Source organism: Austrofundulus limnaeus, unplaced genomic scaffold, assembly GCF_001266775.1.
Source record: "Austrofundulus limnaeus strain Quisiro unplaced genomic scaffold, Austrofundulus_limnaeus-1.0 Scaffold753, whole genome shotgun sequence".
Taxonomy (NCBI): domain Eukaryota; kingdom Metazoa; phylum Chordata; class Actinopteri; order Cyprinodontiformes; family Rivulidae; genus Austrofundulus; species Austrofundulus limnaeus.
In genome coordinates, this window is record NW_013953155.1 from 17,374 (window position 1) to 38,239 (window position 20,866).

At 38.6% G+C, this 20,866-nt stretch overlaps 1 protein-coding gene across 1 annotated transcript; it reads right to left on the bottom strand.

Moving 5' to 3' along the window:
- Window positions 1-1,079: 1,079 nt before the first annotated feature.
- Window positions 1,080-19,418, bottom strand: znf574 (zinc finger protein 574; the record flags this gene model as incomplete). Its single annotated transcript, XM_014028377.1, is given in 9 exon segments — window positions 1,080-1,367; window positions 1,601-1,749; window positions 4,881-4,975; window positions 9,739-9,833; window positions 11,057-11,236; window positions 11,757-11,971; window positions 12,086-13,226; window positions 16,770-16,927; window positions 19,325-19,418. Coding segments are annotated over 8 exon segments (2,319 nt in total), but the record flags the coding sequence as incomplete, so codon positions are not given.
- Window positions 19,419-20,866: the final 1,448 nt, after the last annotated feature.

Consider the following 20,866-nt stretch of genomic DNA (forward strand, 5'->3'; position numbering starts at 1 on the left):
CATCAAAATTAAATGAAATAAACATTTGAAATATATTGAGTTTGTATGTAATGTATGAATATAATATCCAAGTTTCACTTTTTAAATGGAATTACTGAAATAAATCTACTTTTTCATGATATTCTAATTTTATGACCAGCAACTGTATGTGTGTGTTCTCCAGTTAAAGATACTTGTGTACTTTCAGAAACACAGTATGGTTAGGCCTGTCAAGATAACAAGCAACAGACCCCACCACCACATGGAACTTGTGGAAGTTTGTGAAATAAAAAAGAAAAAAAAGTTGAAGCTGTAACACCACTACCCACCTCTATCCAAGCCAGCACAATTTATTCTTAATGTCTTCCTCAAGCTTTTTAAATTTTTGTGGTCACCTTCGTGCTGCTTACAAAATTTACGTTGCGCAAAAAAAAAAAAAAAAAACTCTAAGCAAACCCAAGGTTCAGCAAGGTGCTCTGCAGGCATCCTGAGTAGCTAAATACCTGTTCACAGAGCTCTCATGCTACAGAGGTTATGAGACCATGCGCCTGGAAAATACCTCACATAGGAGTTCACACCTTCCTACACTAACAGCTAGAAAAGAGACACAAAGAAAACAAACAAGTAAATAAATAAAAATGATCCCCCTAATTTAAATTTATCCTGTGATTAACTGATTTATTGCTCACCACAACAGCCATGGCTTATAGAGTGCCTGATGGGAACAACTCAAGCACAGACACAAAGATTGAATCATTTCCTCAAACCCAGTAGGCCGAGATGAATTTTGGCGGGTCGATGCTTGATGTCCTGCCCCGTCACAAGAGCAACAGAGAAGACAAGAATCCCAGAATAGAAACAGGCACAGAGGGGAGCTGACAGGCCCTAAGTCAGCCCCGTCATTAATCACAGGTACACAGGGAGATAGGAATCACCCCTAGGACAAAAACTGCATAAACGTCCATGGTATGGAAGATGAGAAATGGTCACCACTATGGTGAGTGTAAACATCTTGTACACAGAGGACAAAATCTGATTCTGAAGACTAAGAGAAAGTGACTCTTTACGTAAGAACGCACAGGCGCTACAACTCTCCTCACCTCAAAGGGCCTCTCATCAGTGTGTGTCCTCATGTGAACACTGAAGGTGGATTGGTAGGAAAATTCCTTYAGGCAAATCTCGCAGTGGAAGCGGGGTCGGTTTTTGGACTTGGAGAGCGTTCCTTGGAAATGAGCCAGCACATGCTCCTCCAGGGTACTGTTGGAGGTAAATCGGCGGCGGCAGGGCCTCACTGGGCATTTCAGAGGTGTCTGGCCTGTGTGCGACAATCGATGGAGGTCGAGGCCTTCTTGAGTCATGCAACGGTGGCCACAAAGGTCGCACTCCATCTGTGGGAGGAATAAAAGCAGAGATGGGATGGTGATAAACCAAAGCTAATGAGATGAAAATCTGAAATGAAAGCAATGTCCTTGTGGTCAAACTGTGACGCAACTACAAAGTCATTTAACTGGAGACCTGCGTTATATCACATTATCTTTCACTAGCCCCTCTCTGTCCTGTCAATGAAACAAAACAATAATTAAATATTTTTTGTTTTGAAAGCTGCATCGAATTGTCATACCTGTCCAGTGGAACGTCCACGGCCCTGCCCTTGTCCACGGCCGACATTCTTTTCATCTTCGGTGACAGGACAACGCTGCAGGTGACAATCCAGCACGGACTGGTTGATAAACGGGGATGAACAGTGCGGACATGCCACCGGCTGCTTGTCTGTAATGGAACAGAGTCGAGCTTCAGACAGATGCTCATTTGCTCTCGCACTAAAAGCTGCAGTGTTGTYATAAATATTTGAAGGCTGATCCGAGTGTGCAGATTGTTAAAGGTCAACCCGACAGTCCCCTAGTGACRGACAGTAAACGAAACGGCTGATGAACAGTAAAAAACATTCATGATGCTATTTTTTCTGTCTCAACATCAGATATTTAAAAAATGAACACAAAGACAGAAATGAACTGAGCATATGACTCCCAAAAGATGCAGAACATGGCCTTGTGCTCTGAAACATCTGGTCAGTTAATCATCTGATCCACCTATAAAAACGTGGCTGTCAGTACACTCTTTTGTTATGCATCAATATTGAACGGAACAGGAAAACATGTGTTGAATCCAGCTGTTAGGGTATGCAGCTTTTTCCCTGTGGACGCCCCAGTGACTGATCCACGATAAATAGTTAATTACACGACATCATTACAAATCCCAACTAAGTAACATGTCTGTCTGGTATTTTCAATTGTCTAAAACTGAACATTTTTATTTAAGGTGAAGCTGAAAATGGGGCACACAAAGATAAACACACCAAACCTTTGTGCACACACACATCGAATCAAATAATAATCATTCACGAGAGGGAAAAACTGTTGCTTTACAGCTGATTGATTAATCAACATCTCAAAGTGCTTCAGGGACGTTTTCCCCATAAAAAAACCTACCTGTAGGAGCAAGTAATGACTTTTTGAACAGACATTTGCATTTGTCTGTGGAAAAGAGACAGAGGATTTCTAATCAATATCTTATTTTACAAGCTTAGAATTCAAGATGGCTAACCTGACAACAACCCTGCAGCTGACTCAAGTGTTYGAAAGAAAATACATTCATGTGTTTTTTGGTGCGTTATACTTGTTTTACATGTAGTTAAAAGTGCATAACTGATCTGATGTTCTCAACTAGGGATGCTAACAATTAATCGACTTATGATTAATTGTCGAATAATGGTTTATTAGATTAAAATTTCTTCCCATCGATTAATTGAAAACATCAGTTTAAACCTTATTTCGGTGTAGTTTTGACTTCATCCAGCAGAGGGAGCTGCTACTTTACACTGGCCCTGTTAAACTGAGCAGGAAGCCGTCTCAATGTGGGCGGGACCGCAAACGTGTGAGTCTTATTTAATTTTATTTGCGACACCACACTAAGAATGGACTATACCAAACTGGAAGGAAAAGTACTGAAGGCTGTACCGGAYCAACCAGCAGTATGATGCTAAAGACAAGAGAGCAGGAAGACAGAGAATGATAAGCTAACTTTAGCTAACGTTAGCTTCATCTTGTTGAGTTTTAACTCTGTGTGAAACAAAAAAAARGTTACAGTTGCTACAAATATTCACTTGAAGTTGATCTAATCTGTCTGACGTAACCCAGCCAGTAAACCAATCTAATAAACAGTAACTGACGTCAGATCATGCCGTGTAGCCCAGCTAATCTAGAACCGGAAGGAATGTAAACAAACAAACAATTGCCAGTACTCATTTGTATCTCACGTCTTTCAGGGATAATTTATTATGTTCTTCATTTGTTTTTGAGTTAATCTTTATCTTAAAATATTACCCTGTGTTTAAATTATAGTTTTTCATCTTCAGGGAGTGTTTTACTTATTTTATTCTTTCATTTTTTTCCAACTAGCAACTTAACAGATTCATGTTTTGTTATATTTTATAAATATGTCCAAGTTTAATAATGTGAGAGAAATCCACATTTCTCTGTTCATTCAGTCAGTGTTTACTCACACAGCTGGCACAATGAATTGTTAAAATAATACTGTACTTTTTTATTTAGTGTGTAAAAATTAGCCCTTCATTTTATAGAAAGACCCTTGATTCAAGAGAAATRTCAGGTTTTTAGGAAAATGGCCGCTTTATCAATTAATCGTTAGTTCATCGATAAGATCAATCAACTTTAGATTTTAATCAATAACTTGCATCCCTATTCACAACACATTTTCTTTCAGGACATGGCAACAGCTACTTCATTTAAAAACAATGAAATATTTGACTGCCATAAAGTTTTAGCTTTTCATCACTTTTAGATTCAAGTTCCTGTAGGTGCTGAAAAATATAGTAGAATTTTTTTATTGTGTTCTTTCTTGATTTAATTACTGATTTGATTTCATTWCCAACCAGCAAATCAAAAAGTTGTCTTATTTCATTTTTGTCTGGTAGAAAATTCATCAACTAATTGATTCGTCTCTATACAGCTGGTGCCCTAGTTCCATTTTGGCAAAGCRAACCAAACTCTCGCTGGGTCGTTCTAGAAAACCTGGCAGAGAAGAGCTGACATTGATGGTTCATCAGCGTGTCCAAAGGCCATCATGCCAATATCTTGCAATCTGCTAACCATCTGTACCATGTATCCCATTAGAGCGATCCACTCTGCTCCCCACTSGACCCTCTAATTAAACCTTTAATAAGGACAACCTCAGTTCATAGCGTCGGACTGATCAATAGATCAATCTCTCCTATCATCTTTTGCAGAGACTCGTACCTTTGACCTCTGCTGGACGCTGACTCCTCAAGCGTAACTAATGAGGTTGCTGTGCCAACACCCCCGATTAAGATGAAGTGTCAACATGWTGACCCAGTTCATTTACCCCCGCCTTGCCTCTCCACTTTGCATGGCACACAAATCAATTGGAAGTCTGAGAGCTAATRCATCAGAGGAACCATGTACATATACCATGGATGAAGGTGTATAAACAAACAAAATGGGCCACCCAGGCAAGCCGGTGTGCTCATTTATCAGCGGCTTTGCATTAATCAATAGTAATTCAGTGTATGCTGTACTGATAAGAACATCATCTCTAATCGGTTTTCATTACAGTGAGGAATGAGGTCGGCTTTTGTTTGATTTCTTGTTATGCTCTTCAAAATTTGTCACTTTTCCAAACTGCACGAAGCCACTAATCTAAGAGGAAGATGAACAAGGTTACACAGAAGACGATGATAGTTTTGCAAACAGATGTTTGACATAAAGAAATAAAAAACACATTCTGGTGTAGACCATCTACATCCAGCAAAGCAAAGAAAATATCATTTGAGTGATACATGTCAGGCTGAAACCACATCTGACCTTGATGTATGAGAGAGTGCAGGTCCAAGTCTTTCCTGCGTTTGAAAGCCTCTCCACAGTCGGGACAGGGGAACGGATGGTTAGTGTGGAGCAATCTGTTGAAAAAGAAAACTTATTAGAACATAATCACAGAGACACACTTCTATCTCTTAAAGCCATGGGTCCCAAAGTTGGGGTCGTGCGGTGTCTTGAGAAGACATAATAAACAAACTAACTTTCAAATCAATTTCTAAAATATATTTAGCCTTTGCGGGTACAAATAAATAAAAATAGCTGCCATAAGTGCATTAAATATGTACTGAATATATAATGTTGTTAGGATTACCAGTGTCTGTAGCTTTTATTTTGTTTGTCAAAAGCAGAAACACTTGGGAACCATTGCCTTTAAGCACAGATATGTTCAATTTTAAGCCTAAAGGGGGAAAAAATATTCAGCTAATTACGGCTCTTTGTATAAAGACTAATAAATAAAAGTTCTAAATTAGAGACTCATAAAATGCTTTRACAGAAGTCATGTTTTGCTTTTTACTGCCACTGTACACTCATGGGAGGATTACCAGTGAGTGTGTACTTTAGCTGTACTCCRGTTTGAATGAGCGGTATTAGCAGAGTGTATAACAGCTGAAGATAAAAGAACAGCAGTAAATTGGGAAGAATCGAAGTTAGAACATGAAAGACTATATTTATCCACTGCATAACKTTACACTCAGTATAGCCTTAGGGGAGAAGTATTCAACTAATGCTGCATCAGGCCTGATATCACTGTGTGGGAAAATGTTGCTGCTCATAATCAGAACAAGCATGGGTGATGTTTTAAATTTCAGATCTTTCCATGAATATATACAAACTAGTAGGTACATAAATCATTCTGAAATGAATCACCCTGCTTTATCCAAGTTTACTGCAACAGCACAGAGCCACACACTTATAAAGCAGGCTGCTAAAGGCAATGTGGAAGGCCCCTTCAAGGTGAATGCAAGAAGCCAGACTGTTAAAAAAAATAAAATAAAATAAAATAAAATAAATCAATATTAGGGACAGCTGACCATGATGCAACTGGGAGAGTCTCTTGTGTGCCAGATGTTTTCTGATGAAGAGGACTGGCAATAAATATATTCAATGTCTTAATAYAAGAGTGACTGAGTGGTTTATTTTTCATTGCTCTGATCATGCTCTAATTATTTAGTTAATTTATTCATTTTAAATGCAAATTTAATTACTTTTTGGATTCTAATTGGAAACAAAACTACTACTGAGGTACATTTAATTTCACAATGCTGTTATTTTCACTTGTAAATAAATCTAATTATGTTTTTTTTACACCTGTGAGCTTTAAACCTTTAACTTAAATCATAAAGAACTTAGTTACATTGGATCATCTGAGAAGAATTTACTGGAACATGTTTGGAAAAGGTAAGCAGAAAATAAAAAGTAAAAAAAAAAAAAAGGCAGAGAGGCAATTGAGTGAATTATCCGTCTGCTGATTGTGGACTTGTTTCAACTAATTAGATCAATAGAGTAGAGCCAATTGATGAAGTCACAGTTCTGTCAAACTCAATTGGGAGAAGAATAAAAAAATGCACTTAGAATAACCTTCACTTTCTTTCTAATTTAACTCTAAGCACCAAGTATCTACACCCAGGTTCCTACACAGTCTCCATTTTTTTATTTCAGTACTTTCCTGACTGAAATTTACATATTTTCTGAAAATTTAAGGGCTGTTTTAAGTCCACTCMTCTCCTGTAAATGCACAGTACAGACTGTACTACATGATGAATAGAGAAGAACCCCTCTGGAGGAAAAAAAAAAACGACGTTGGTACCGTAAATATTTTTCTGTGCTCTGCTTTCCCTTTTCCATACCTACCAAGTAGGGTTGGGCAATATTAGAAAAAAAACTTACAAATAATTGTGCCATTTAGCCGATAATGATTAATGTGATGATTAATAGATGATACTGTTTTGTATGATGTATAGGGATGGGTACCTTTGACATTTGAATCGATTCGGTACCAATATCCGGTACCTGGGAATCGATACCGGTACTTAACGGTACCAATTTTCGGTACTTTGTGTGTGTTGTTTTTTTAATAATAAACTTTTATTTTTTTAAACATATTTCTCAATACATAAAATTAACAAATATCAAGACAACATCCAACTCTTTGTATTGTAACATCAATTGTGTAACTTATTTCTTTAAAGTGCAAACTCTTGAAAACAACAAGACTGTTTTGTCTTATTGCACAAATTAAAATCCAGCTCCACGTATTTCTATTGATGTCATTTYCCCGCTAGAAAAAATGTGTGATGGAGGTCCATGGAAGGCAAATAAGTTTAAATCAAATAAGCAAAAGAGGATGGAGTTAAAACAAATAAAAGGTATCAAGCTACAAAACACACCCAACGCTTCAAGCTGAGTGCTTGTGCTCTTTCAGGTCAGACGTGTTCGGACTGTTGGAAAGCGCCTCTGTTGTTTTCCTCYGCCGGTCTCTGTTTAATGGCGGATGAAATAAAGAAAATGGTGGTACTTTATTTACTTTGAGCAAGCGAACGTCGTGCTCACWAGATAATTAATCCACCAGATTGGTGCTGGGCGGTATGACCAAAATTTTATATCACGGTATTTTCAACATTTACACCAGTTTCACTGTATTTTTCTTTTCATCACAGGTCAGCTGATAATAAAATGTACAAACAGTGCTTATTAACTTTTCTCTTTTACTGTACCCCTGTCTGCCTGTGTCTCTGTTTCCCTCCTCTAAATRTCTTTTCTTCTCCTCCTGGTTGGAGACAGTAGTAATATATTTTGGTCCAGTCGTGAAGGAGGAGGGTTAAGAAAATATTATTATCGGGTCTATTGTTTTATGTTATTTAATAAAGATTAACAGCATGACACACCTTGCACACCAGTCAACTCAATTCCACTACAAACTACTTCCCTCGGGCTTTTCACAATGGAAGCACACTAAAGTCTCCATGCGTCTCCACGTCTCCATATTAAAGTCGCATGTTTAATCTAACCGTGCACATCACTGAAGAGGTGTTTATTACATTCAGCGACGGTGAAAACGGGATGTTTTTTTTAATGTCAGTCAATATAAGTAGCGGAATTGCCACCTGCCGCTACAACAAACTGCTCAACAATAACATTAGCAAGCTAACGCACATAACGGTGCAGCGAAGAAAAATGTCCCCCGGGAAACAGTTCACTGGCGGCTGCGACGAAACGTTCCGCACGTGTTCAGGCTGTTTAAACCGGTATGTCGGTATTCAGAAAATTCATATCATAACAAAAATAAAAAACAGTATTCGGTACGAACTGGTATACCGCCCAGCAGTACACCAGATAATTCAGAGGCGGTCTGTTTGGCGAGTTTTACTCCAGGAGCTGCGAGGCTTTCAAGCTACGTTCAGACCAAGCTGTGTTTACTGAACTAGCGGCTGCTGACATCATTAAGCTCTTACGCGATGCTGCGTTTAGGACAAGCATGGAAAACTCACCACTCTTATGCCAATACAGTCACACTGATGCRTTTAGGTACCGAAACATGGTACCATTTGATGTCACGTGAATAGATACTCGGTAGTACAGACAGAATTCGGTCTGTAATTAAAAAGGTATCAAATTCGGTACCCATCCCTAATGATGTATGCTTTTGACTTTAAAATCGGTTACCCTGTGTTCTAAAATTATAAATTATCAGTCAAACTAACTTCTTCATTCAGGTTAAATTAGTAAGCTGTGAACTGAAACCCACCTTTTCCATAATGTGGAGTGGGAGCATATCTTTAGGAACACAATATGCCAYAGGCTCACATGCATGCTTGATAGTAAGAGTGCCTCACACACAAACATACTTGATTACATGGGCACTAATTGCAGAAATTGCAATGTGGCAAATACTAATTCTTGACAGTTTTTCTGGAGATTAATTGCACAAAATACAATTTTGCAAAAGCCTACTATCCACTTAAAAATACTACAACAAAAACTAAGCCTGGAAAGATCAGTATTTTCCAAGAATGAAGCTGCTTTGCAAAGTAAAAGAAACAACTCTCAGCTTTAAGTGTTTAAGCTTTATAAACCTGTTGTTCAGCAAAATCTAAAACCTACTGAAGTTTTCATAGAATAACACAACAATGGGTCATAAACGGTGGCGCTCCTCATTTGTCTCACAACTGCCGTGAGTCTCTGCTGTGTCTGGAAGTCAGCGTGAAGACAAAACTATAATCCAGATGAGTTCAGTAGCTTTAGAGGTAGGCTTTAATGTCTTATTTTATTCTTCTGACTCAACATGACACTTGATTTAAAGATGGGACATTTCACAGCAAGTGATTAGGTTTAATTTCATAGCTTTTGCATCCACAACAGTTTTGTTTTTTACTGCAGAAAAGGTTATTAAGTCAAGAGCATCACAGCATCTTACAACAATAAAAAAATACAATGTATGTTAATTTTTTTCCCCAGACTACTCAGCCAGGTAAAATAAGACCAAGCTTGTCCAGCATCCAATAGGTTATTATCATTATCATCTTAATTTACTGAGCCTCTGAATGTCAATCATATGCAGCTAAAGCTCAAGGGCACCCAGGCGTCTGTGTGTTCGCTACACAACTATCTAACTCAGCAGTCGGACACGGCTCAGCTCTTACGTCTCCTGCTGAGAGGAAAATATCTAAATCCCATTCAGGGTTTTATGTTTCTATAAGCCTAAAGTATTTATGGAGTAAACAGAACTGGAAAATGATAGGATACTGAAAAACACCTAAAGTGTATTCCTTACACTCTCCCCCAAAAAATCTGCAAAAAAAAAAAAAACCTAACAATAAAAATAATATCTGTAGAGTGTTATTACTTGTGGTGGTTAAGCTGATCCTCAGTGTTGAATCGTGAAGGACAGCTTGGACAAGAGAAGAGTTGAGCACTTCCTTCAATGTCCAAGGAACAAACCTGCTTTGAGAAACACAGGAGATACGAGTAACATAAAAAAAGATTTTAAACCAAGTTATWAAGAAATTATTCTTTCAAACAGTTTTTTATTACAAGATTTCTACAAAAATGAAAAACACGCTGACAAAAATCACTAACAAAATACACAAATAAACCTCTCAATATCCTGTGTAACATCTGTGCTCCAACCAGGGTTCGACAAATCCTATTGCCCGACTGCCCGGGGCAGGTAAAACCCATTGTCGGGCAGGTGGGTGTGTCCCAATGCCTGCCTGACCGGGCAGGTAAACAATTTCTTTTATTTTTTTATAGGGCCATTTATTCAAAATCATCTGAAAATAAATGAAGAAATATGGCGTTTTAAAACACGTAAAGAGAGAATAAATCGTCAAAATACCTATTTAAGATATCTCTAATTATATTCTGACTTGTATAAATAACATTAGATTTGTCATCATGTTGTATGGAGACTCCAGTTCAAGATATCTTAAATGTATCTTTGGATATGAGATTCACTATGTGAGATTTAATTAATGCAAATTTCAGACTTTTTCATGTTCTGTAAATTGTATTTAAAACAAAGCTGCTGCTGTTGATCATTCTGTTTTCATAAACCCCACCCCCAAGGCCAATACTATAGGGAAACACTTTTTTGAAGATGTTCTTGATAATACAATTGACTGTTCGTAACTCAGTCTAAAATGTATGTATATCTGTTTAATCAGGTGTCATATATTATATACCTCTGTATAACCATGTTAATATTTTTGTAGTACAAAGTACAGTACACGATTTTTTTATTTGATCAAAATTTGAACATTTTTGTTTTGGGCAGGTAACTTTTCATGTCGGGCAGGTAACATTTGTTGTCACCTGGGCGGCACGACGGCTCAGTGGTTAGCACCGACGCCTCACAGCAAGAAGGTCCTGGGTTCGATCCCCGGTTCGGACCTGGGGTCTTTCTGTGCGGAGTTTGCATGTTCTCTTCGTGCTTGCGTGGGTTTTCTCCGGGTACTCCGGTTTCCCCCACAACACAAAAACATGTACAATAGGTTGCCTTCAGGCCCAGGCCGCCCTTGAAAAAGAGATCTGAGATCTCAATGGGATTTGCCTGGTAAAATAACAGTAAATAAAAAATAAAATAAAAAAAATAAAACCTTGTCGAACCCTGGCTCCAACATTTAAGAACTATGCTAATGAATGTAGTAGGGTAGAGCCCGTACCGGTTTGCGTCCTCGCCTGCGCGGAGGCTCCGTTGACGTGTGAATGAGTTGGTGTCTTTTCAGGGTGGCTGCCTGGGCGAAATCTTTGCCACAAACGTCGCAGCAGAAGGGCTTGTTGCCTGTGTGGTTCAGGCTGTGTCGCAGCAGGCTCTGGGAGTTGGTGAACGACTTCGAGCACACCTACACGAGAATTCAGTTTGTCCCACAGATATAATTACGACACTTTTAATTGCTACATGCAAAAAATAGATACATTTGGTTTAAAGTCGAATGCAAAAATCCAAAAACCTTTTTTTAAGTGTTTCAATCTCTGCAGAAAACCAACATTATAGAACATTTTATAATTTTAGTACACCTTTTGCCTCTTCAATGAAATGTTTCATCCTACTATAGAAAAAACTACTGAAAAAGATGAAGAGCTCTCTTCTGTTCAACATGATTTGTAATTTGTCCTTGGATATCAAGACCTTGCAGGCTCCATGTACACACTTTTTTTAAACAACATTTTCTATTGTTCAAAAGACACCAGGGAACCTGTCGAATATAATGAGCCTGGAGGTTCAAACTGTGTCAGCTTTCACTTAGAAGTATTACATCATCCCATCAAAGTCAGACACACAACATAAATGATCTTTACATGAAAGCAAATCAACCTTCAAATTTAAGAAAGGGACACTTTGATTAAATTTCTGACTGGCACCTTGCACGTGAAGAGCTTCTCTCCGGTGTGACTGTAGACGTGTGTGCGGAGGAAGACGCGCCGGGTGAAGGTTTGCCCACAGTAAGGGCAGACGTGGGGAAGTGGCGTTCGAGCCCAATCCTGTAGCAACTTGGCAGGTGGATGGTGATTCATGTTGTTCGAGTCGGCTGAACCGCTGGCTTCTGATTCATCTTTAGTGCCTGAACTAATGTTTCCTGAACCAACAGAAAAATAGGTTGTAATGTCAAAACGTTTGACAAGTAATAAGATAGAGTTATAAGACAAGATTGTTCATTTTGATGTTTGTTATACTGTTGATTTTCACTTACCTTCTAGTGCATAAGCACTCAAAATCCTGAAAGAAGGCCTGCCTCTCTTAGGAACAGGGGAACCAGATTCACCCGAAGAGGGAGACAACAGTCTCTTTGCGGTTTGTACGGTATTGTCGCGGTTAACTGGGGTTGTTTCACCAACAGCTTCCTCTGTTTCCTGTGTAGCTGGTGAGAAACGGTGCTGACGCCGATGATACAGATACTGAGTGGTGTTCATGAAGCTCTCCTCACAGTGGGAGCAGCTGTGCAGTGGATCACTGAAGCCATGCTTTTCTTTACGATGAGAGGTGAGTCCTCTGGCGTCACCGAAACTCTGCCCGCAGTGGGTGCAGAAAAACAACTTGGGTTGAGTAAACGTGGAGAGCACAGTGCTGGAGGGAGAGGGTACGTCATTGGCATTGTTAGGGGAAGACATTTTGGGAACATCTTCCACGGTTTCCTCGCCCTTCTGTCGGTGCTGTTTGCGATGATAGAGGAAAAGTGTGGTGTTCAAAAAGCTTTCTCCACACATGGAGCAGCGGTGCAGAGCTTCCTCAAAGCCGTGCTGAGTCTTGCGGTGAGCTACGAGTTCAGAAACCAGGCCGAAACATGAGCCACAGTCGACGCACAGCAGCACCGGTTCAGGTTTAGGCTTTTTATTTACTCCCCTCCTTCTTGGAGATGAATCATCTAAATTAGAAGCTGAAGCATCCGCCTCAGCAACAGGAGCGTCTGAGCTCTGAGGTGAAGGTGGCTGTGCAGTCTGCTCATCCATTGGTTCAGGATTTCTGCTACTTTCACTCTGTGACAGAGATGAATCATCTGGATTTAAAGGTTCTGCTTGACTCTCAGCTGAGAAGGTCGGGGCTTCATTATGAGAATCTGTTGTTGGCTTGTTCGCTAAAGAATCCCATTGGCACGCCCCTTCCTTACGATGATGCTGCCACAAGTCAAGGCTCTTGAAAAGTTCATCACAATCCCCACACTGGTAGAGGATTCTGGGCTGGTCTGGTGGTTTCTTCTCATGGGAATCATCAACTTCACTCTTAATTTGCTCCAGAGAGGGATGTCCCACATGGACCTCAATCTGTGCGACTGCATTCTGGGGTACTGCAATCTGTGGGAGTGCAATTGTCTGGGATGTACTTACTGCATGTTGCTGCAAAAAGAGAGAAAAAAACATATTTTTACTAATTTAATTGACATAAWTTTTAGTATGTTCAAATAAAAGTAATCTTGTACAACTGCAGAAGGAATTTACCAGAAACAACTGATTGTACTGGTGCAGTGGTACTGCCTACAGAGTCTGTCTATAATTTTATTCTTTGCAACAGATGAGAGATGAGAGTTCAGCGTTGGGGAATAGAGGTCAATTTGAGCAGCAAGTGTTTAGAGCCAAGGTTTCTCTACGAGCTTCAGACGGTCGAGATAAGACCTCAACCTCATTGATAACGATCAAAACGTCCATTGGGGTTGACTGGGCCCCTCCGCAGGGTTTTACATTTGCACGATCCATTCATTTGGGTGATAAGGAAAAAAACATCAAGGTCAAGGTTGAAGGAATCTGGAGCTACTTCAATCACTTCAGTTCAACATGACTCATACACAGTAATGATATGTGGGCTGTAGTGGTATTCTGCTGTGTGAGTAATAAAGACCACCTTCAGACATGGTCTGCCTGTTTCAATAGTCTCCTGATTGCAATTATAGCTTGCATTAACGTGCATTTTATTCTTAAAAATATTCAGATTGTGTGTACAAATAAAATAAGCTGCTAGCTGCACCAGTTGTTACTGATTCATATGTGGCAGTTCATATAATAGTATTTTCTCTAAAACTTCTGCAGCAAGTATGTTGTACCTAACAACGACCTAAAATGTACAACAGCTTTTCTGTTGTAAAAATATATATGTTTTTTTTTTGTTCTTCTGGAAGTTTTTTTTTTAAATACTGAACCTACTTAAATGGCAGGAAAACACATTCTCACAGCTTAGATGCTCTTCTGTCCTGAAATACCCGATTCTGAACCAAAAACGGCCAATTTTAATTTGTTTAGTGAATACTTCTGAGGAGACATGGACTGACTGAACTTATATCCCCGTAACGTCCTCAGTGGAAGCTGAGAAATCAACTGTCGCTGTTTAACATCAACTTCACATTAGGAGAAGAGAAATTACGACAACTAGTGCAGTTTGAACACATGCGATAAACCCACTATGCGAAGGATGTGCCAAGAACCCATAAGGTATGCAGGGTTTTATAGAGTTTCTCTAGCTGATTCATCTATGAGATAGCCAATGAGCGATTCGTCGAGAGAACGAGCGGCACTGACTGAAGCATTTCTCATGCCCTTCTTCCCTCTGGATGCAATCTGTCTGTCATGAGTGTCACTGTGCTTTATAGACGCACGTTTAAGACTGTAAAGGATGGAAGTCCAGGCAAGAGCTCCGACAGCCGTGCTCTGCTGCTGAACGAGGCCCGATGACTGCTTTTAACCCAGAGGGCTTTTTGAAGCTGTCATGGGAAAGGCAAAAGGATAAAGTGCCAGTAACAACTCAAAACWTGGCTCTTTATGTTCAAACTAAAAAAAAACTTACCCTGAAATGCTGCAGTAGTAAGTGAACAGAATAAAAAAAGACTATGGAGAGGAAAAGACACTCCAGAATAAATGAATTATGTAAAAATCTACAGGACTCTCAATTGCAAATGCAGACAGTGACTTTACAAACCAGGAGAAACAGGAATCAGAATACTAAATAAAGAGGCACGGAGCAGATAGTACATCTCGCCCACATAAGCCAAAGAATAGGATCATCCCAAAATTACAAAGCAACAGACTGTTCATTGTAACTGAAGCATGGGAAACAATCTGGTGATTCATCTGACTTCACTGGATATCATGGAAATGTGACACTGCAGACCTCAATCTGGCCTGCAACTTTTACCATGTCCTCCTCCTCCTCTCCAATCCCTGTTATCTTCCCCCTCTGGGATTTGCACAATTAATATGACAAAAAAAAAAGCACCAACTTCAAACTGTGTTCCACTCGTTTCTGTGTTCATTTTTTTTCTGTATTCTATATTTCTCTATTAAATAAAGCTCTACACTCTAACTTAACCTCTTAAATGTAAATATTTGTAGGATCTTAAAAATAAGATTTATTAGCTACACATTCCAAAATATTAAGTCTATAATCACTCCTTTCCCAGTGCTGCCGGGTGTTACATTGACTCATTACTCTGATGAACAATGTGTTAATCTGTCATTCTGTCATTACTTAGGAGAAGCAGTACCATGTAAACTTGTGCTTAAATTATTTGCTGCCAATATTACACAACTTGTCATGGTGAATGTAAGGGGGGCTGAATAAAAGCCCCAGACTAATAAAGTAAATTAATTACCAAATTACACCCACATGCACATGTTCTGGTGCAATCAGAATTGAGGAAATATAGAAATCAGTAATGAATTATGACATGTAATGTGAAATTATTCTGAAGCAATCTGTGTGATACTCTGAAGACATAGATTTGTTTTTGTCGCACCAACATACTGAAAGCTGTCCACTTCTGATCGGATCAATCAGGGCAAATGAGAACAAAGTCCTACATGGTTATCACATTATTTTAGGTGCCGTCTTTCCATTTAACAACTGTGTAGAGAGGATCCTCACTGAATGTCCTGATGCATCTCAGTAATCCAGGTAAAAAATCAAAGGAAAAAAAAAATTGTATAGGTCCTCTGGACGGGTTCTTCTTTAATGAAATTGCCAGCCATCACCATAGCCAGGTGATGTGAGTATGAGTCACCTGTGAACGATGGTCATGTGATGTGAGTATCAGTCACCTGGAGGCAGGACATAAAAGCCTGAATTTTGCCTGAAACTCTCAGACTGAAGAAGTCTCTTGGAAGAGAGACGAAACGTTTCATTAAAGAAGAACCCGTCCAGAGGACCTATACAATATTTTTTTCCTTTGATCCTCACTGAAGCTGAAATCACACTGGGAGCTGCCACTGCATGGTGCTTTGTTGGAAGCTAGTCAATTGATATGCTTAAAGCATATAGCATAGACAGCATCAAGCAGTGCAAAAACACGGATCAGTTTTCAACTGTAAGCTGGCAATGAGTACATTTAACCTTTATAGCACCAACTGAATGATCTTTCCATTTTAACATTGCTGTTAAAGTTTACATTGTTTAGTAGCTAATGTAGGTATATTTTAAGGCCATCTTTTTTGCAACTAGTTTAGTCTCAGCACATTTTGCCATGTCAAATGAAGAGGTAATTAATGTGTCGTGTCAGGACAAAAATTACACGACAAAAGCAAAATTATAATTGCTATGTATCACCACCAAATTTTCTTCCCTCGTAAACATTATCACTGTCGCTTCTAAAAATTACCACTTGTTGCTTTGTGATTAAAAGTATGATGTCAAAGTACATTTAAATGAGACATTAATGTGCAGCGACACTATGAAATGAGCTAGTAAATAATTACAAACAACTCAATGTTAAGTGATCGACTTATCAAGGTCGCTGCTGTTATTAATATGATTAGCAGAACACTGTTAATGACTAAAGACGTACTTGTCAACTCAGTGTTGTTCACTACATGTTATTCTGAGGCTGTAATTTAATCACTTAATGGCACACAGCAACAAAACTGTTTTTGTTCTTGAGATAGGAAACTGTTTGTTACCTGAGGCTGATCCACTGGAATGGCGACAGCAGTGCCTCCAGATGAGCCAGATTGGTCCTCTTCAGCAGTACATGTCAACTGGTGCTTGAGGACTTCTTCAAGAGTGTTAAACTCCTGGTAGCAGGGAAAGCACATGTACACAGACGAACCCTCCATRACTGCAGTGAGAAAAATAAATCACAAATATTTTTATATGAAAGACAGTCATCTAAAAAAAGAAAGATTAAAAAAAACTAATGAAGGTTTTTAATATGCAAAAAAAGGTTCAGCACACAAAACACCTCTGATGCAATACATTAATTTGGGCTGTGAACATTGCCCTCTCCTGATGAAAAGAAGTGTGTGCATTATTAACGCAGCTTGGACTCAAGTGCCAAGATTCTCTGAGGCTGACAAAGATGACTCATCAAACACTGAGGCTGAGCTGATTGTTATTTTGACCATGCAGGTTGCTGCTCAAGTGGAGACCTCACTGAGTCTTTCTCCCTCTGTGCCATTTCACAGTCCGAATCCACATTTAGCAAACTCTATCATAGCTGGAGCCGCACGAGGTGCAGTCAGACTCACACTGCTGAATGAAAATACAATCTCTGCAACCCTTCAAACACACTATTCAATCCTCATGGTACAAAACATGCAAAAAAAATCTCTATAAATACTAAAATAGCACTACTAATTTAGGCCAGTTTGCAATTTTATTTGGGCAAAAATATTAAGTTAGGTTGAAAATTATCTAAGAATGTTTGTATTTGTGAAAATGAGCAACAAATAATCTTTAAAAAATAGTGACTAGAATAGAGAATTTGATGTAAACTGCAGATTTGGTGATTTTAGGGTTGGGCATAATCGTATCGTGTGCAATTAATCGTCAGAAAAACATTAATCGATTAATTTTTGGCACTTGACGATTAATACGATTTATGCCACCAGACAGACGGACTGAAGATTTCAGTCCACTCGGTGCTCCTTTCCACTTCAAATATGATGAAATTTTTTTTAAAAAGTTGTGTAATTTATTTATCAACAAAATTTAAAATTTGATATATAGCCTGAAGTCTGTAATTTTGACACAGTTTGGAACAGGTTTGTATGAAGAGCAAATCTTTCCCACTTAATTAGTCATGTGACCAGGACATGAGGGTGTCCAGGAACTCCAGGGGATTGATCATCAAATTAATCGTTATCGGCTAAATACCACAATTCATCGTGATTAATTTTTTTGCCAATATTGCCCAACCCTAGGTGATTTGAACTGTTTCATTTGGTCAATATGCATCCAAAAATCATTTTTAGTTTAGTAGACATGTCTAATTGCCACTTCCTTTGAGCTACTAGTACCTTCTTTTTCAATTACTTTAAAAATGCATTGCTGACCTTAGAGCCAGCAAAGAGCACATCGTAACACATCTGACTCATAGATTTTTGATTAAAAAACAAGTAGGTGTTGTTAAACCAGGCATAAAATGATATGGAGCAGGGCTTGCAATGTGAAAAAAGAAATTTAACAATGTGTTACTTTGCTTCAGGTGAAATGTTATACTTAATGTTCAGGGGTTAAATGGGTTTAATAAGCTTTATTATAATATTCATAGCAGCCCCAAAAACCATATCACCAAGTCCAACAGTGAGGTTTACTTATCTGTTTATATTAGGTTTTAAAATGTAAAAAAAATTATGAGAAATAAACGATGATGTGTGTTTACTGCACAGGGAAGGTTTATAAAATGGTCAATTTATTGCTTTTACTGCCTTTTTTATGAGATGTAAATAAGATTCAGAAAAAAAAACACTCTTAAAACGTTTTTATACAAAAAAAAACTATTATTTAATCCTGCAGTTAAAGTCAGGTGTGGTGTAGAGCTTTAATTTGTTAACAATTCAGCTATTATGCAGCACATTTTTGACCTTGAACAAGGTGGGCATTCAAGTTTTTCTTAAACTAGCTGGTTATTTTCTAGCAGATGAGCTAAGGCTAGCTAACTGCAGAGGCAGAAATGACAGCTCTCGCTGAAAGCAAAACGATTGCGAATATTTCATACAGGTTTTAAAACAGTCAATAAGTGACTGTTTTACTGTGTCTGGTCAAAGGAGAGCTGGCAAGAATGACTCTGTAATTATGTAGCCGTGTTGAGGCTACGTTTATCTGAGCATTGTGTTGTGTTGCTAACAAGAAACCATAGCCATCTTTTTTTAAAATGGCTAACGTCCTTAGCGTGGCAGTCAGCTTCTCTATGTTAGCACAAAAATAATAAACCAGGTTACGGTCCGAGCTCTTAATTGTGGGCGCCCAGTTTGTGTTAGCTGGCGACATAACTCGTTTTACCACTTGGACGAGTGGTGCTTTACTTTCTGAAACCAAGAAGAAGAAGAAGAAAAGGCTCGAGAAGGAGGGCGGGAGGCGCTTCTTCGGTGGTATAATGGCGGCGACAGACTAAAAGTTAACATTAGCTGTCTCCCCCCGTCGAAATCCGCCATACAAAAATACCACATCGCATCGTTTCACAAAAATAACACAAGTGATGCAAAATAATTTAAAAYATTTCAACAAAACTCACCGCTGTCATTCGTTACTGGTCGAGGAGGCAATAGGCCAACTTCTGTTTTTTTCTGCACCTTAGAAGGCTCAATCTGATTGGTTGAAACAATCCCTTCGTTGACCAATACCATTCGTCTTTTCAAAACCCGGAAATTGTAGTTCAAAAGCTCGGCGGCATTAGCATCAGCAGCATAAAGGCCTTTGTAAATTTGTGATCAGCAGTGTCTGTAAAAATATTTTTTTTTTTTAAATCAGCAGTATCAGTGCGGGTGTATTAAAAAACTAAAGGTAGGTGATCTAAAATGATAAAAAATTAAAAGACATTTTACGAAACAAAACATTGGCTCAAAATTAAAACAATTACAAAAATGAACAAGAATAAAAAAATAGACTACAAAGATGCTGGAAACCTATACAAATAAAAATATAAATAAACAAATATAACAACCATAAGAGTAAAAAAAACATGGGACACAAAATGTTGCAAATATAAAAGCACGACAAAAATAATATAATAACATATCAGTATGTATAGGCTTTCTCAGATGTCACCTGCGCCTCTATACTTGGAGAAAAATGAAGGATTTCTCTATATTTGCCCAAGGCTCAAGGTCTCATTATTACTTTTATTACACTTTAACATTTATGTTACTGTGAGTGATGAGAAATAAACTTGGGAAATGCATTGGGTTCTGCAGCAAAGGGTCTGAGCCCCTCAGAGCATCAGTGAAGTGAGTCACACAAAGAAAAGGAACAAACCACAGAAGAAGTATGTCATTTTCTCCAAGATACTCCATCTGCCAAGTTTCATAAAAATCTTGGTGCAGTTGTTCTTAGAGCTATCCTTATTTCCATCACTTCATTTCAGTGCCTACACATTTTTACTGCATGTTAGGAGTAATCTGATTATGTGTACATGAGTGAACGGAATATTTTAGCTACCCAGCCTGTAAGTGACAGGATCTCTGTTGATTTATACACAATCTAAATTCCATGCAGCTTTTTCAAAATGTGTAAAATTTCACCTAAAAACATGCTCATGATTAAACATTGAGATAATCAGAGCACCTTTGAAACTTCCCCTCTACCCCTCAGTCTTAAGACCAGACTGCCATGGYTGTAATTCTGCTGCATAAAGTATTATAAACCCAGATCAATGAAAGTATTTACTGGTCTTAGTCCACTCATTTCCCCAAACACTTTGTCCCTCCTGCTGACTGAAAAGATGAGCAGCTCCTTCAGACAGTTTAACCCCAACTCCAAATGATTTTAAAGAACCTGCTGGGCATTCAGCCAGAAAGGCCATTCAGGCACAACAAAAACTGCCCAATCTGTGCTGCTCACTGCAGAATAACATTATTCAACACTGACATATCATATCAGCATGATGACAGATGAGACCCCCTGCTTTTCATTGAATGGTCTGGTTCAGAGACTACAGGTCCCTGGGGGGAAAGGGATGTGTTGTCAGACGGCCTTGATTGCTCCATCGGCATCTGCATGTTCTCGTTGTCAACATTTTTATTTCTGTCAGCTTTGAACTAGTTAATAACATTTCAGA